The following is an 18,410-nucleotide window of genomic DNA, read 5'->3' as shown; positions in this document are numbered from 1 at the left end:
GCTATGCTGTTCTCTCCATATTATTTTAAGTTCAGTTACAATCAGTTGGATTCAGGCTCCGTTTGGCAGGGTGTAAAATGTTTCCATGAAAAATAGTTTTCCTTTTCCTTTCATTTTCCGTTGTCTGGTTACTCTGGTATGCTTAAGGGGTCTAAAACAAGTATTCTAATATTCTATCAAAGTAGCTATAGGGGGAAATTATTTTCCTTTAGAAAAGAAGGGAAAATACACTTTTCTCCCTTCTCCTTAGCAGTCTTTTACTCTCCTCCTATCCATCATCTCCCTTCCCCTTCTATTTTTCTCTTTTTCATAACTTTTTTAGATTGAACCAAACAAAAAAATACTTCACAATTGGATTTTCCATGTAAAATGTTTTACATCCAACCAAACGGAGCCTTAGTTCCAAACATTTTTGTTCAGTTCCTAATTTATCTTTGTGATAATAAAGTAATGATAATTATTATATTATTGTTATTACTATTACAATTATGATTTTTTTATCATTTATTATTATTATCATCATCATTATTTTTGTTATTGTTCCTGTTACTATTACTATTGTTGTTACTATTACTGTTATTGTTAATGTCCTGTTACTGTTAGGGGTGTGCAAAAATACCCGATCCGAAAACTCGTCGACCCGATCAGAAATTTCGGATATCCGATCCAATTTAAAGATTTCGGATCGGGTATCCGGAAAAAATTCAGATTTTCGGATCGGATACGGATCGTGTTTTTTAAAAAATGCCAACGAACCCGATCCGAAAATCCGACATCCGATCCGAGAACCCGCCGATCCGATCCGAAAATTTCGGATCGCAATTCCTCCGATCCGAAATTTTCGGATCGGGTCGGATCCGATATCCGACATTTAACACCCCTAGTTACTGTCACTGTTACTGTTACTGTTACCGTTACTGTTACTGTTATTGTTACTGTTACTGTTACTATTCCTAATATTACAATTATTATTATTATGCTTATATATCTACCCTCTACTAAGAATTGTTATGCTCTAAGCATATTACAAGACTTATAAATATTTCTCTATTTAGTCGAAGTTGTTCTTTACACAAGTTATGATGGTCTGTCAACAATCTCTAGTGGAAAAAACCTTATATGTCACTTAGTAACAGATGCGGTTTTTGTAAAACCGCATCCAAACATCAACATTAAAAATGGGAGGAAAAGTTGGCAGAACAATCCGATGCGGTCCTCTTGTCGGCCGCATCAAATTAGATAAACTGTTGCGATTTTTTAACAATCTGATGCGGTTTGTTGGAGCGCATAAAAAAAACGGTTACTAACCCTCCTCCCCCCCCCCCAAGAAAAAATCTCGCGTTTCCATTCTTCCCTTATTCCCTCAACTCACTGCTTACTCCCTAGCTAGTTCAGCTTCACACCACTGCCACTGATTTCTCAGCTCCATGCACTACCACACCACACCGCCATCCACCTGAAGCTTGCGCACCAACACCGCCAACCACCTGAAGCTTGCGCACCACCTCTTCACACCTTACCTCCACTTTCTTCCTCATAAACAACTACATTCCTCCTCCACCCCTCCCTAAACTACATTCCTCCTCCACCTTTTCCTAGCTAGGTAACTAAAAGCTCATAACTTTATTGTATTCTCATATTTGAAGCTTCAAGTTTATAATTCATTGTAATTTTATGAGTAATTCTTAGTGAAATTAGGTTGTATAATAGTTAAAGGGTTTAAATGTTAAGTACATAAGGCGTTACAGCACTAGGACAATGACGCTCCCAACATTGCTCAATACCAAACGACACTATTCTAGCGAGGTTATGGGCAACAGAATTTTCATCCCTTCTAACATGAGAAAAAGAAACAGAAGAAAATGCATTACACATAGAAAGATATCCCCAAGTATAGCATCCAAATCTGTGAAGAAAATTGTTGCTTTTGTCAATCTTTTTGTAGCTACAAGAGAGTCGGACTCAAAAATCACATCGACATACCCATGAGCGTTGGCCTATCGGGTTGCCATATAAATGGCCTTACATTCAGCTACCTCAGGAGGCAAAGCACACCTTACCTTCCGAGTCACGGGCTATCACCCCAAGTCCCACCCAACCTTCATTGGCCAAGCATGCATCTGTGTTCAATTTAATAGCGCCAGCAGGGAGAGCGTACCATCGGGCTGGGCTCAGAGCCGTGATAGGCCGCATGCCACCATAAATCCTAACAACATAACAATTAAAGTCACCAATTTGTCTCATGATTCTCTGGCTCACAACAGTGGCAGGGTGGCTAGTATTCTACAAAAATTTCTTGTTTCTTTCACCCCACACATTCCAAAGGATATAACAATCCTTTTGAACCACATGTGCATCAATCTCGCTCCATCTGACGAGGGTATCATACATGGCTTCATCTTCCACCCCTTGCAATAACACATAACAACCCAGCTCTTCCCACAACTTTAGTGACATCGATCGGGCAGCTATAAAATATATGTGATTGCGTCTCATCCTCTTGGGCACAACAGGGCCAACAAGCTTCTTCGACGAGGTGACGTCGCTTAAGCACATCCCTTACCGGGAGTGAGCTTGTGTAGGCGCGCCACATGAAATGGCGAATCTTAAGCGACACATTTAAGCTCCATAAAATATTGTAAATACGCCCAATAGGTGCCATCCTTAGAGTACGACCAAGTTAATTCATCTTGTTAATACCTAGCGCTTAAAGGGATCGCCATAATACAATGTTGGTCTCGCTCATTGAAATGTCTGTCAATAAGTTTCGTATTCCATTCCCTTCTTTCCCCATCCATTTAATCCCCCACCACTTCTAGTCCCTCCACTCGAGCACTCTTGATAAATCTACCTTCTTTGTATCCCACCCATGGTGCACTCCATATGTCAATTTTCATGCCATCTCTCACCCTCCAAATCAGACCCTCCAATACCAAGCTCTTCGCACCCCCAAATACAAAGGTATATAGATATTCAAAAATTGTAACTTGATAAAATTGTAAAAGAATCAATCTTATCATAATATAATGTAGACAACGGGATAATAGTAAATATAATATATAACATTTGTAATTGCTTTCTTAATATATCTCATATGGTAAAAGAGATCTTTTGATGATATCCTATAGATATGATATTGTCTCAATATGATCAAAAGGTCTTGAGTCAAAATTGACTTACAAGAAACTTGAGCTGATGAGGTCATGTTCACTATGGGTTTATGTACAAAATGTTAAGCCTCTTCGATCAACAATAACATCACACAATATGTTTGTCAATCCTTGTAAATAATTATTGGGTGTAAATGATCTTAAGCACTCTATTTCATATAGTATGTTATAATATTTGTAACCATGCTAGGCTAATTAATTATTTTTGTAACATCATATAATATATTTGTACATAACCATGCTAGGCTAATTAATTATTTTTAGTAAGTAACAATATATAATTCATACGACGTCGTATAAAACATATGATCAACCTATATTTGATGAATCTTATCACATTGGATTTTGTTTGACAAATAATATCTTGATTTTGTGCTTGCTTGCAAATAGCTAGTATGATATATAAGTAGTACTATCTTGAATATAAAAGCAAGACAATAACCAGGCAAATGCATTAATATACATTAGTAAAAGGTAATTTTAAACAATCTTGTTACAAAAATTATCCCTCCCATATTCAAAGGCTTTTCAGTTCTATATTTGAAGCAATTAAGGGTTTTTAATTCTTAATTAATCGAACTCATTTAATTAAAATTATTAGAACAAGCTCCTAACAAACAAGCTTGGTTGGTAGTATCAAAGGGTAGCTGAACATGTTTTTCCTTCTACCATTCACTCATGCCTAATTAAGCTCCTTACTTAACTTGTTATATCTTTTGTAAATTTAAATGAGTTATTTCTTATAATGTAGTTTTATGTATTTTTCAGTTTTCAACATGTCCAAAATGGTCGAAGGTAATGGTAGCAATGAGGAGCAATATTCTGCTTTGGTTGTAGATGATAATGCATGTATCAGAAATGTTGCACAAATGTTACTTAATAAGTGCGGATTCAAAACTAAAGTTGCTGAACATGGCAAAGATGCGGTTGACATTTGTAGTGAGGGTAACGTTTTTGATGCTATTTTCATGGATATGGAAATGCCCGTGATGGATGGGATTCAGGTATTACAACAAATACAATCTCTTTTACATGATTTTTACTTTATTGTAGAAGTTAATTAGGATTTAGTAAAAAGTTACCATATATCCTTTCAAGTTTCATCGCACCTGGTGTTTTACTTAAGAGTGCAATTAATTACATGTTAAAAGAGAGAGAAACAGAGAGAGAGCAACTAATGATGTGAATTGTCAAAAAATATTTCATTACAAAGAGAAATGAAGAAAACAATGGAAAATTTTCTTTTCATATGGAAAAATAATAAACATTTAAAGTAACTTAAGTTACAATTTTGGCACGATATATTGATTTATAATGGTAAAGAAAAGGTCAATAGTTTAATTTGAAAGATAAAAATTAGAGTTTTTTTACATCGTATTTTGGGAGTTTTGATATTCTAAGTTGAATTGTACTCCAATAATTCATGGATACTTATAGTTGATTATACGTTCTTTGTAATTAGATAAACTAATGATGGGGTAAGTCACTATTGCTACATAGGAGTAACCGAGTAACTAACAAAATGCTTAAATCAAGTTGCTTGCGAGGGTACAGTTCAACCATATTTAAAAGTTTAAAAGTACAACTTGAAGCTTACTAACAACAACGGTACAACGTAGGATTCACAAGAATACAAGGTTACATCACTAAAAAATCCCAAAAATTTAATATATTTGATATTGTTTTTTTATTCTTTTAAAAGTTAGCAATGCTTGCTTATTGAGTAGACTAATAATTATTTTTTTCAACTGATTTATACCATTTTATGCATAGGCAACCAAGGAACTGCGAGCCATGGGTGTCAAAAGCTTAATTGTTGGTGTAACAGCTTGTGAGTCAAAGTCTAGTCTTCAAGCATTCGTCGAAGCTGGTTTAGACGAATACTTTGAGAAGCCCTTAAATGTTGCAAAAGTTGAAAACATACTCAAGCGACTCAAAAAGTAATAAGAAAATATGTAATCGATCTATGTTGTATACCACATCGATTCAAGTAATATCGTGCATGTAAAATTATGATAATTAATCGTGCATGTCAGTTATAATTAAATAGTTTGTTTATTATATATATTGATGTATTCGTTATCAGTTTTTACACCTACATAATAAAATATATAGAAGGCTTCATATCACTAAGGGTGCAATTAGAATCATGTCGACTCGAACATAATATGGACGAACACGAAGTACATCCTGGTCACTTACCTAATGGAAATTGGAATGTGCTCAAATCTAGAGCTTTATGAAGTATCGAACACGAGGCTGTCAACATGTGTTATAAATGTTTTCAACTTTTAAAACAATCAAATGTGTTATACTATTTTTATGTCAAGTAGCTAGTGCAAATAGTGTAAAGGTAATAATCTTTTTTTTGAAAAAAATTAGGTAGCACGTGACTCCGCCAGTGTGTGAGAGTCAATAATGATACTTTGATTACTTTGTATCTTAGCCCAAGTTTATTCCCATCCTACCTCAACAAGGATATTTTCTCTCTATCCCACCCATCAATTTTCTATCCTTATCTAGTTATCTCACTCTTTTATCCTCATAATCCTTACCCCTCATGCTAAACTCTTCGTAAGTACAATTCTTCTACTTAATTAAAGAGAAGAAAATAACAAAATTGAATCGTACCTAATTAAGGAGAAGACGCAAGTTCGACAGTTCTACTATTGCAAAATCGTATCGTACTTAATTAAATAGAAGATAACAAAATTGAATCGTACCTAATTAAGGAGAAGACGCAAGTTCGACAATTCTACTATTGCAAAATCATATCGTACTTTTTTGGGGGTACCCACTAGGGACCCCATGGTGAGATGAAACACTCTGCCAGATCGACACCTCTCGCAAGTTATCCGACTTGGGTTTGCAGACAGATACTTTGGAAGTGGAGGAAATGGTAAAGGAAAACTTTCTCCCAAAAAATACTTCTAATGGGGGATCGAAACCCCGATTTTGAAGTTGGCAAAATTCTTTCTTTATCACTAGACTAAATTTAGCTCGGTAAATCAAATTGTATTTGACTGGAAAGACTATGGTAATAGAATAGTACTCTTGATAAAATCCTATCGTTCTCAAATTTAGGCTCCAACCAAGGTTTAGAAGTTCTAACGTCAAACAATTTAAAAATTTGCAAGAAGATTGAGATCTTCACTCAATCAAATACACAAACATTAATCAGCCACGCTAAGCTAAGCCCAAGCAAACAAATACCTTCTTTTCTTCTCAATACTTGGTATTCCTTCCCCAAAAGGCCAAAACTACTCCACATTTTTCATACTTTCTCTCTCCTTCCTTTTGCACTAAGCTTCCTTCTCTTTCTCTCTCCAAAAACCCTAATTTTCCATATCTCTATATCTCTCCTCCAATTGCATGCTGCATTTCCGCCGGTAAATATGTCTCCGCCGGCGGTTTCGGTAGGTTTCCGACCTCCGTCGGAAAATGGCCCCACCGTTGAAGCTGCTGGGACCCACGCAGCTTACTCTTGTAGTTTCAATACCGGCTCTTCGTCTTCTTCAATGGGCCGGGCTTCGTCGGTCCGGCCCAAGCCCAGGTTGGTGAAGCAGAGGAGGAGCTCCAAAACGACGTCGTCTTTTTCGGCCTCGGTTGATGCTGGGATCAACCCTTTTCGTTCAGTAAGTTCTGAAACTGTTGATGATGTTGCCCTAAATTGTTCTAATAATTATAGTCAGTTTGAGAATGTGGGTTTTGTTTTTGGGGGTTTTAATTTGAGTAATAAAGTTGATGATGTTAATAATAATAATAATAATAATGTAGTGAAAGAAGCAGATTTTTTTGGGGTTAGGAGTAGTGGGAATAGTGATTTATTGAATAAAGTTGGTAATTTTAATGAGGGAGGGAAAAAAGAATGTAGTAGCACAGATGGTGTGGGGGTTAGTTTTAGTGGTACTGACAAGGATCAAATTGGTGTTAGTAGTGTAATATCTGGTGGAGACAAGGCCGAATTCGAGGTTTTGGATGGGTTGAAGAAATTGAATATTGAGAAGGGAAGATGTGTTGCAGAAGAAAATGGACATGGGTTGAATAGGGGAGATGTATTGAAAGGTGGGGATGGGTTTTTTGTGTTTAAGACTGGCGGTGGAGTTTCGGATGTGTGTGGTGGAAGTTCAATGCCTTTTAAAAGTGATGTGTGTGGTGCAAATTTGAATGGAGATGGGAAAGGTGTTAATGATGGGAAGATGGGTGGTTTTGGATCCCAATATGTTGATGATAGTGTTTTTGTGTTTGGGAATAGTGGGAAATTCAGTAAGATAGGTGATTGTAGTTCTCAATCATCTGTTTTTACAGCTGAAAATGATGGAGCAAGAGGGAAAGAAGATTTGGTTTCGTCGTCATTTTCTTTTTCAAGCTTAGATGCTGAAGCTGGTAATGCTAAACCCGAGGCATGCTCATCCTCGGGTGAGAGGAAGGTGGAATTCAGCTCTTCAGGTTTGCCTGAAAGGTGTGAGGCGTCTTTTTCGGATTTTAAATTACCCAATTTTGATGCCCCACTATCCTTCTCAGCAAATTTAGTTAGCGACTTAGGTAGAAAGCAGGAGTCTAACTTAAGAACTCGAGGTTTGAAGGATAGAAATTTGAAGAAAACGAAGGGAAAACTGAAACAGTCGAAACATACTAAGCTGCAACCTGGACAAAATCCGTCATCTAGTGAAGGCCTTACGGGAGGCCAAGAAGCATCTGAATGTTATTCTCCCATGGATTTTTCACCTTATGAGGATACTACAAATGATGATATTCCTCTTAGTGGAGCTAAGGTAACAAATGGAAATTCATCTGCTGTGCAGACAGAATCACAACTTAATGATTCTGATGCTTGTATTAGCTCAAAATTGAACAGCACTGGTGGTGATGCTGTCCGGCCTTCATTCAGTTCTGACAAGGCTAGTAGATGTGAGGAGAAATTTACATTCACGTCTTCAAGTTCTGCTCAAAATAATGTTTCATCCCCGAAACGCTTACAGAGAAGGAAGTATCGTATGAAAGCTGCTATATCTGTTAGTCCATCTATGGTTCCGGGTTCTTCCTTGGACAACAATCCTCTTCTCAGTAAATTGCAGGGGGTAGCTGGAAACATCTCCGCAAGCAAGGATAAGCATGATACTGAAGCAGGTGAAGAGTTGGTGTGTGAAGAATTCAGTTCTGCAGAAAAAGCCTGCGAGAAGTGGCGAAGGAGGTACTTATTTTGTTATATTGGTGTATACGTAATGGTTGTTTTATCGATCTATCTTTACAATATACTAAAGCGGAAACTAGAGACGAGACATGTCACTCTCTTCTTAGATATGTTCCTGCCTAAATTATTTGTAAGATGTTCTGGGAAATAAAATCTTCTATTAAAAAAGGTAGCTATTTTCGAACTGTAATTGATAAACTAATTTTGTTCAGATTTTGAAATAAGCATGAGTTAAATCAAAGTATGTAATTTTAATATGTAAAAAATCATTTTCTGATACTTATATAATATGACACTCTAAGCTCGTGCTGAAAACTTGTAATTATTTTATTTGTGGTGTTTCTTTCTTTTGGTGACACAGTTGTCAGTTTATTAATGGTGATTGTAGCTTGTGACAATTTATAATCATTTTCTCCAGGGGGAATGGAGCCTATGAAAAGGGGGAGCTCTCTAAAGCTGAGGACTTCTACACATGGGGGGTGAATTGCATTCCTCCAGGTGATGCATCAGGCGTTGCCTTTAAACCTCTTGTGCGTTGTTACAGTAACCGTGCTGCAACAAGAATGGCTCTTGGTAGGTTGAGAGAAGCCATACAAGATTGTCTTATGGCAGTTAAGCTTGATCCCACTTTCTTTAGAGCGCATATAAGAGCTGCAAAGTAAGTCTTATCTGTTTGAATTTTCTTTCGGACTTCTATAGTTCTATTTTTCCCCTTATGTGATTTTTGGATTTATTTTATTGTTTCTCTTATTAATATATGAACACAAGTATCAGTCTTGTTTGCATGTTTCAATATGTATGTAGCCTTTGCTCTAATCCGTTAAGACCAAGACCGGGGATCTTCCTTTTATTACCAACAGTCGTAATTAGTCGTAGTTTGTCACTAATAGCTATGATCTATTTTGTTCCTCATCAACAATCATTAATTATGATTGGTCATGATGTTGTTCTTCTTGTATTTCTTTCTTTTTGCTGGGTCATGTAGCTGTTGCCCAAAAATCTCCGTTTAGGCAATTACACCCTTCATGTAATAAGCACTTGATTGCTGAGCAGAAAGATTTACTTTCAGAAGGGAAAATAAATCTTTGTTTGCTTGGTGTACATTGTAGCTTTTACTAGAGATTGTGCTTGTTTGTTCAAAATCCTATGATTGTTATATCTACCCTAGGGCATTGGAGCTTATGAACAATGTTCTTTGAGCTACTTGCTTGAATTAAATGATTTGCTTTATAAAATATCTATTTGGTTTTCTTGGCAACTAGTTGCTAGTTTACTTGGCTTATCTGACCAGTTTGTTATATTAGCTTTTTATATTAACCGTTTTAGACTTTTAGTCACTAGAAGTGTATAGAGATTTTTGTAAAATATAGATGTTGTCTACGAACTGCTAATATGCAGCTTTTGATCAGAATAATCATTTAATTTTTGGAGAGCCAAAACTACAGATTAGCTTTTCAATTTTTGCTGAATTTTGCCATTTATCAAACATCTTTCTCCGTTGTCTGACTACGTTAATAGTTAAAAGTCAAAAGGTTGACTAAAATCCCTCTAACAAGGAAGCTTGACAGCTTGTCAATCTTGGTCATAATTTACTTGCCAGAACATACTCCCCCCTAAACATTTATGCATTGGAAGAATTTAGCCTTTAGATTATGAGTTGTCTATTGTTGATGACTCATTTCTATAATCTTTGACCCGCATTAAATTTACTTCTGTAAACATATGACTTGAATTTGTTATTGCTTTTAGATAAGTGGTGTTTAATTTAGGAGTTTTTATTTTTATTTTTTATTTTTTATATGGCTTGCACTATATCTTTAACCTTTGTATCAAATTCTGAGACACATCTCTTGTCGTACTTCTAACCTTTAAATTGTAGTTTACCATTGCAATACCATTAGCAAGAAACAAAGAGTGCCTCCCTACATCTGTCTGCATCTGTGTCGTAACCAGTCATTGAACAGCACTTCTGTCTAGATCTACATCTACCTACGTAAGACAAGATCTTGCGAGATTGCTTGCTGTTACCGATCTGTAGACAGTAAGCCCTTCGTTTCCCAACAGAAGATTTTGTTAGAAAAGGAACCTACATTTTTCTCCTCTTCATGTTCATCGGTAAATTGCAATGATTGAAAACCCATGCAACATTTTAGTGTGTGTATAGTTTACTAGGTCAGTTGTCATGCTTCTGCTTGGATTTTTCTTTTTCTCTTTTAAATCTTTTTTTTTTACCTCGACTTCGCTTTATGCTTTAATGGTCGTGTCTTTTACGTTTTAGTTGTGACCCATAAGATATGTCAAAGTTCTTATTGGCAAAATTCTTCTTACTCCTCACTTTTATCTTTGCCTCAGCTTTTGGTGTTAACTTTGGACTGGCTGCAACTTAACTAGATTTCATTTTATCGTTTGATTGTGTTTTTCTCATAATTGATTTATATTCTTATATATGGTGTCTCAGTTGCTATCTTCAGCTGGGAGAGGTGGAGGAGGCCATGCAATGTTTTGGCAAGTGCATGAGCTCTGGTAATGCTCTATGTCTGGATAGAAAGCTCGTTATTTCAGCCTCTGATGGGATTCAAAAGTCTCAGGTAGATTAGTTATCTTGTCTTGCTATAGATGTCTCACAATTTTTTTTGCTTCATTATCTATTATGTTCCTTGCAGTTAATTAGTTACGGTCTGTTAGAGGCAAAAGACACATGAGTAGGATGTGGTTTTTTAACAAAAGTCTATCTTGGCCTTCTCACTCCAAAGTCCAAACTATAAACAACAGTTTACTCATTATAATTACTATTCTTTTCTTTGGCTAATTTTGCTTATAAAATGGGAGTTATGCTTTTTTGATATACAAAAAAAGATTTCAAGACAAGCTACCTATATTAGAAAGCCAAATGCAGAGGAGCGTATGTGAAATAACAGAAATGATAAAATCTATGCATGAAAACACCCTATGTTGCTCGGACTTGGGTATCCATGTCCGGATACGTGTTCAAGTGTCCGACTCGGCTATTTTTTAGAACATTTTAATTTTTTTTGGCCCAAAGCGAAGTGTCCAAGTGTCCCACCCATGTCCCAGTGTCGAGGATCCATCACGGGTACTTGAGGTGAAATCAAGAGTCCGAGCAACATAGAATACATCTTGTATTTTATTGTGTTCTCAATTTTTATTGCTTGTGCCCTTGTCACCATACTTATCTGAACTCTGTAAATTTGATAGCTTTTTTGTCCTTTTGAACTATGTCTTTCCAATGTTCCATCTAATTGTGTCATTTTGCTGCAATATCTAAACCTTTCCTTGATTGGCAGAAAGTGGTCGAGTTCATCAGTCGTTCTGCTGAACTTTTGAAACTTAGGACATCTGAAGCTGCTGCTGAAGCCTTACAATATATTATTGAAGCAATGTCGACAAGTATATACTCTGAGAAACTAATTGAAATGAAAGCTCAGGCACTTTGCATAGTATGTGATGCAATTTTACATCTTTCCAAGTTGATGTTGTATCAAATAAATCTTGTGCCAACTTTTGGTCTTAGCAAATGCAATTTTTTGGTGTCGGTTTTCAGCTATCTAAGCATGAGGAAGCAATAACACTTTGCCAGAAGACACTTGATTTTGCTGAAAAGAACTCTACTGCTGTAGCGCCTGGAAATCACGAGGTTGATGCTTTTTCTTCATATATAAAAATGTGGAGGTACCGTACAAAATTGAAGTGCCACTTTCATCTTGGAAACCTTGAGGTGGCTCGTGATCTTCTAGAGAAGCAAGAGTGAGTAAAATCTGTCATGTTCTCTCATAGCAGATCTAACCTTGACACCTTTTAGATCATTATGAAATTCAAATCTATCAACGCCTTGAATTCTCAATTTGTTGCAGCTTTTCTTCCCTTCGTCTCCCCCTTTCTCCTTTTCCCCAATTTTGTTGTAGATTGTAAACTCCATTAATATACTTCTTTTTGTAGGTTCAGGAACAAAAAACAGGAACTATCAGACCCTTTAGCTATCATGATACATGAGCTGTTAAAGCAGAAGGTATTCGTGTACATACTTCCCTCTTATATTCGTGATATTGTGGTCATTTGTTGGTAACAGTTGAGCTGCATTGCCCCTGTGAAGTTAGGATGAATTTTAGGATTGGTGTATGATGAGGAATTTGGATTTCGTACATGTATGTGAAATTGTGAATGCTTTGTTCAGCTAAGCTTACTAGAAGAACCTTTCCGAGTTGTAAAGTATAGTGATAGATGGTATAAATACTAGACACTGTCCCCTCTTATTGTGTTGAATTTGAGGAATATGGAAGTATATCATTCAGCAAACCTTTTCGTTTGGAAGAGATTTCTAATTAGAGCAAAAGCCTTTACTCATGGGCATAGTTCAAAAATGTGGTTCCGGTCACGGTTGCAGTGACGGTGATGCGGGAACAGGGATGGGTGGTTGTTATACCGCCAATACCGGCTCATACCACGAGATAATATCCCTTTAACCCACCCAAAATGCTGTTTTTACACCTTTACGGTACCGGTAGATTTGAGAACCTTAACAACATGGGTGGTGCAGCCTTGTTTTGACACCATGCTCCTGGGGTCCTGTCTTTATCATGTAGCTGCTAATATGAAAAGAGTTGATCCTCTTAATCCTTCTGCTTCCTTTTTTTCACCAAGAAATCCTTTTTTGCTTCTTCACATGTCAGCACTTTCTGTTCTCAGTTATATTCGCTGTCTAATTGGTCTACGTCTATATCTGCTGAGATTACCAAGAGCTTAGAACTAGCACAGTGGCGATGGATTCAGTTGGAATCTCTTTTACATAGATGTTTTTATATTATTCTTCCTGTATAGTGGTTGTTGCAGGAAATTCTGAATCTTTCTCAGTACCTTTTACCTTGGGCTTTTGTGATCTTCATCTTCTGTAAAGTGTATTGCAGTCTAATTTCTGTTGGAGTCTGGCGACCCCGTTATATAGCTGTATATTACCCCAGGATTCTGGGTGTATATTTTCGTGGGGGTGGGGTGGGGGTGGGCGTGGAGACCATAGTTTTTCCATGATTTGCTTCCCAACTCTGTGCTTCTTTGCATCTTTATACTAGAAGACATCTTGGTTGGTTGAGGTTATTGGATATGAACTATATTTTGACATGGCAACTTTAATGATGTCTTGCTTTTCTTCCGCCTTCGTGTTTGAGCTTCCTTATCATGATATTTTAGAATAATTTGATGTTTTTTTTTTTTTCCGGCTGCAATATCTCCTTGTACATTGTAATGTGCTGTGAACGGTCTATGATTTACATTATTTTTGTTGCTTCTTGGCTGCAGAGTGCTGGGAATACTGCATTCAACTCTGGAAAACATGCAGAGGCTGTTGAACATTATACATCAGCAATACTGAGTAATATCGAATCTCGCCCATTTGCAGCAATCTGCTTTTGCAATCGTGCTGCTGCACATCAAGCTTTGGGTCAAATGACTGATGCAATATCTGATTGCAGCTTAGCAATTGCCCTCGATGAAAATTATGCCAAGGTCGGAATAGCTTCTCCAGTCTTTTGTTTTTGATCATCTTCATAAGAATTGTGCTGGCCAAGATCCTAGATTTAATATAGTCCTCTTGCTAGCATGTTATACACTCTCCTATGGGGAAGTGTGGCTCCCAAGGATTATATATGCGAAGAAGTGTAAGTGGAAAACTATAAATGACCGAAAAAAGACTGATTGATTTCATTATGAGCATAATATGAATCGGAAAAGTTACTTTGTATACATTGATACCGCACAATTGCAATGGTTAAGGTTTACCAGTGTTATTGTTAGATGTCACAGGAAATGAGCCCAAATTACCAAAGCACTTACAAATTTGAGTGAGTTGTTATCTCAGACCTGTTGACAAAGGGATAAGCACTGAAGCAACTTATATTGCCTGTATGCCTGCACAAGCTCATTTATACTCAAAGTGGGATGAAGTCTCACTCTTAGTCTTTTAATGTATGCTCATGTAAAGGCCCAAGCCAAACACATGATGCAGTAGATCTCATCATGTGATAGCCCAAACAGCAACAGGCTTTTGACCGTGATATACTTATGGAATGTGAGCCCAAACTGAATAAATAGATTATTAAATGCCAGTACAAGGTGCTATAATAACTATGAGGCATGTGGGACTATGTTTTGGCTAATCGATGCGAATTTAAGTGTGGGACAAACTCCAGCTGTTATAGTATACTTCAACAGTCACTTATCTTTGGCTTTAAAAGTTGAACTGGCAACAAAGCCCGCCCTGGAACACAGACCTGTTCTCTCCTTGATACTGTTCTTCTTGTAGACCTGGATGATCAAAATCTGCCTTTGCCTCTATATCTTCTCCTGGATGTAACTCGGATGTGTAAGGGGTGTGTTTAAAATTTTTTAAAATTTAGAATTGGAATGGTTTAGGTATTTTTTTAATTAATTGTTCAGACAGAGTAGTTGTATCCATTTAGAATTATAGCTTTATATTTGGACATGCTCTATATTGGTAATATTCTTGTATGATGGCCAGTGTCTTGTCAGCACATACGCAATTTGTCTGTTTTCTTGCAGTTTGCAGTGTACTAGAGTGCTTTTGATATATGTTACGAATGTGACATTGCTTTTCCTATGACTCTGGTATATGTTCTTTTCGGAAGTTGCTATACCGTAAATAGTGACTAGTAACTTATTTTTGAATTACATGCACCATTAATGTATAACCTTTTGTCATTGTAATCTTGCCTACAAGTAGTCTTACCAGAGACGCTGACAATTTCCGTTTCTTATAAGATTTACTGCTGCGCAACTTCTCATTGCTTCTTTCCCTCCTACAGGCTGTTTCTAGAAGAGCAACTTTGCATGAGATGATTAGAGACTACAGACAAGCGGCTTCTGATCTCCAGAGACTGTTGTCTCTTCTTCAGAAGCAATCTCTGGAAAAATCTAGACAATCTGGTTCTGGAAATGGGAAGGAGATCAGGCAAGTACAACAGCGGCTTTCTCTGATGGAGGAAGAAGCAAAAAGAGAAGTCCCATTGGATCTTTATCTCATTTTGTAAGTTCCTCAATTTATGCTTTGATAAGGACTTCAAACGGGATCTAAAACTGGAGCTTGTGTATATCTATTAATTCGATAGTGGTTAAAGTTTTGGAGTCATTGATTGGCTTGGGGTCAAACTTCCAAGAGACTCGTCATGGGGATTGTGACTTCCGCCTATAATTTCTGTCATTCCTTTTTACACCCAATCTGTTTTTTTCCTCTCTTTGAGGAAAACAAAGTTGGGATCTGGGGTTTGGGAGGCGTGTGGGGATAAGATTCGAGTTATATGAAGTTGTGTGCATTCAGATAAGCACATCCTCACATTCTGGGCTGTTGAGGAACTCTCTTCTTTGATTTCCGTTCTCTGTGAGATGGAAATGTTCCTTAGAATATCACAAGGTTATATGTCTGTAATTCTGTATAATCATCGTTTCTCCGTGTGGTTTGGTTGTTGGAGCAGTACTTATGGTTGAAGCTTGTGCAGTTTCATGTTATTGCTCTGCTTATGCCTCGGCTGGCTTATCTTAATTTTCTTAGAAGTGAGTCTTGATCATAAATGCTTATTTTCTTTGAACCTGTTTCTTTTCCACTGTGCTTCTCTTCGAGTTGATCATCTACAATTAAAGTAGATTTAATTTGTGCGTCGTCTTTGAACTTAATTGCTGCACGATATGCTTAAAGACTTTTGTGCTCTGCTGATGCCTGACAGAGAAGAGTTTAGTGTATCTTATAGCTCATTCAATGTCTCAAACTTAACGTCAAATTTCATTGCAGGGGAATCAAAAAAACTGACACAGTATCTGAAATTAAAAAGGCTTATAGGAAGGCAGCACTTAGACATCACCCTGACAAGGTATTGCAGTCTGCTTTTCTGATTCTGTTTTCGTGAGTCTAGGAATTCAGTAATTGAGAGGTCATAAGCGTTGTTTAGAAGAGTGATTTTTGGTGTTGTTAGTCCTTGCATGGAATTTATAGTTTTCATTCTTAACCGATGAGATATCGTCATAGAGAACTTTGGTTTTATTGATGTCCTGTATGAACGTAGGCTGCTCAGTCCCTAGTAAAAGCTGGTGAAATGGGAGAAGAAGGGCGTTATTGGAAGGACATTGCGGAGTTAGTTTACAAGGACTCAGACCGGCTTTTTAAAATGATTGGTGAGGCATATGCGGTGCTTTCAGATCCCACAAAGGTACCTATTTTTTTCTTGTCTAAGTTTTGACCTTTCGTATGTCCATTATGCTATATTATTAATAGGTGTTACCTTCTGTACTGGCTCACAAAGTCACAACATGGCATCCTACCCTTCATTTTGTACTGTTGAGTCACCTTTGACCATTAATCTTTTTAGTATCATCAATAGGTAAACTCAATTGTGGATCTTGGAGATAATTGAACTCATGATTCCATTGTTTGAAGGTGTAGTCTTTTGCCGCAATTTCAGTTAAGGAATTGGTGAACTATATGAAAAGCTGAAGTTAAAATGCCATAATAATTCCTAATTTTCGATTTTAAGATGTGGCTGAAAGAAGAATAACGTTACAATGTAGGCTTAACGGCTTTGAACAGGAAGCCAGAATAAAATAAAATAAAACACATTTCATGACAACGAACAATGATGTTATTTTCATAGATTTCCGATTGAATATGATTTTGGGAAGTATAGTTTATTGCATATCAACCCTTAAATTAATAATTTGATTTCCAATTGAATATGATTCCCAAGACGCGCTTGTATTCAACTCTACTAGGACTGACTGCCTATTTTCACAAGTCGTACGTTAACGTTTCTTGGGACTTTCCAACTGATTTTGTCTCTATAGCCATTTTATTGAATATCGTCCATCTTATTAGAATTCTTTTCGGAGTTGGTATGTAATCGATCTTCAGCATCTCAAACACCCTTTTTGTTTTTCCTTTTCTTATCTCAGCGTGAAGAGTATGATGATGGGGAGGATTTGAGAAAGGTGCTCAAGGAGACCAATAATATGAGAACAAATTCAAGGAGTCAAGGCTATCCATTTGAGAGGAGCAGCACCAGGCGTTATTGGCAAGATAATTATAAAACTTACTACCCACACAGAAGATAGCGTCGATATCGCATGTGGATTAGTTGAGCCTTTTGGTAAAGATGAGCCAGGTTCTTCTTACACTGGCATTCCTTCCCAAGATTTCAAATGTGTTTCTCTTGGCTGGCAACCGGAGTCTGCTGGTCATTGGAGAATGATATACATGAACTGTATATCTTGTTCATGGAAGACCCAAGAGTTCCTATACAGAGAGTTTGAGGTAATTGACCGACACACCGACTTTTGCGAGGTTTTGCTCATTGTTCCTTGGCTTGTACTGCGCTTTTGTGTTGGCGTGTATAACATGAGAAGATAGAAAATATGGGTTGTGGAAGGTGGCATTGGAAAGGTTAACTTAAAAGCTTCAGATTTTATTCACGAATATATGCATCGTTTTGTTGTAGGAGGCCAAGGGCTACGTCAATTGCAAGAATTGTAAAGATTGAAAAGAAAATAAAGGCGAGTTTGATGGCAAGAAAGCGAATAGAGCTGTGAGCCTGCGCTGCCAATTTTTTGTTGGTATAAAAATTATGCCTGTAAACCAATATACTCCCCATTTCCAGTTCACAATGGGGTATACATTTTTATCATGTCCATCCATAATTATTGAAGTTGTACAAAATTATATGCTACCATTTAGGGGGTTAATATATTTGACTTATAAAAGCATTTTTTTACATCTCTAGATTTAACCTGTTCACTTTACCTTCTAAGTAACCAAACTGAACTACTTTTTCCCGATCAAATTATGATTTTACTAATTAGACAAGAGGTGATCATGGGTTGGGTTTTGGTCAAAATTTTGTATCGAAAACTTGCTATTTCAGGCTAAAGAGTGGGGATTTCAGGCCAAAATTTAAATTGAAAAGTCATTTTCGACATGTCTAAAGCTAAAAAAAAAAAACATTTAATGACATTAATATTTCTGTTTTTGAAGACTT

The 18,410-nt window shown here is 36.8% G+C and overlaps 2 protein-coding genes across 3 annotated transcripts; both read left to right on the top strand.

Annotated features, from left to right (window-relative positions):
- Positions 1 to 3,955: 3,955 nt before the first annotated feature.
- Positions 3,956 to 5,114, top strand: LOC104889404 (two-component response regulator 24). The gene is made up of 2 exons (XM_010674615.3): positions 3,956 to 4,174; positions 4,944 to 5,114. Exons 1-2 carry the CDS (start codon positions 3,956 to 3,958, stop codon positions 5,112 to 5,114), a joined length of 390 nt encoding a protein of 129 aa, XP_010672917.2.
- Positions 5,115 to 6,302: 1,188 nt separating this feature from the next.
- On the top strand, positions 6,303 to 18,154 carry LOC104889402 (hypothetical protein). Of its 2 annotated transcripts, XR_789558.3 has the most exons (12): positions 6,303 to 8,364; positions 8,783 to 9,022; positions 10,823 to 10,952; positions 11,670 to 11,822; positions 11,927 to 12,129; positions 12,322 to 12,391; positions 13,675 to 13,881; positions 15,198 to 15,418; positions 16,178 to 16,256; positions 16,449 to 16,592; positions 17,332 to 17,689; positions 17,874 to 18,154. XR_789558.3 is itself a non-coding variant. In XM_010674614.3 (11 exons), the coding sequence occupies exons 1-11, from the start codon at positions 6,566 to 6,568 to the stop codon at positions 17,488 to 17,490; spliced, it is 3,405 nt and encodes a 1,134-aa protein (XP_010672916.1). In that variant the 5' UTR covers positions 6,303 to 6,565; the 3' UTR covers positions 17,491 to 18,154. The 2 variants fall into 2 exon arrangements, 1 of the variants encoding a protein (XP_010672916.1); XM_010674614.3 differs by having other exon boundaries at positions 17,332 to 18,154.
- Positions 18,155 to 18,410: the final 256 nt, after the last annotated feature.

The sequence above is a fragment of the Beta vulgaris genome, chromosome 3, assembly GCF_026745355.1.
Source record: "Beta vulgaris subsp. vulgaris cultivar EL10 chromosome 3, EL10.2, whole genome shotgun sequence".
In the NCBI taxonomy this organism is placed as follows: Eukaryota; Viridiplantae; Streptophyta; class Magnoliopsida; order Caryophyllales; family Amaranthaceae; genus Beta; species Beta vulgaris.
Note: the sequence above shows the minus strand (reverse complement) of the source record. Positions and strands in the feature narration are given on the sequence as shown.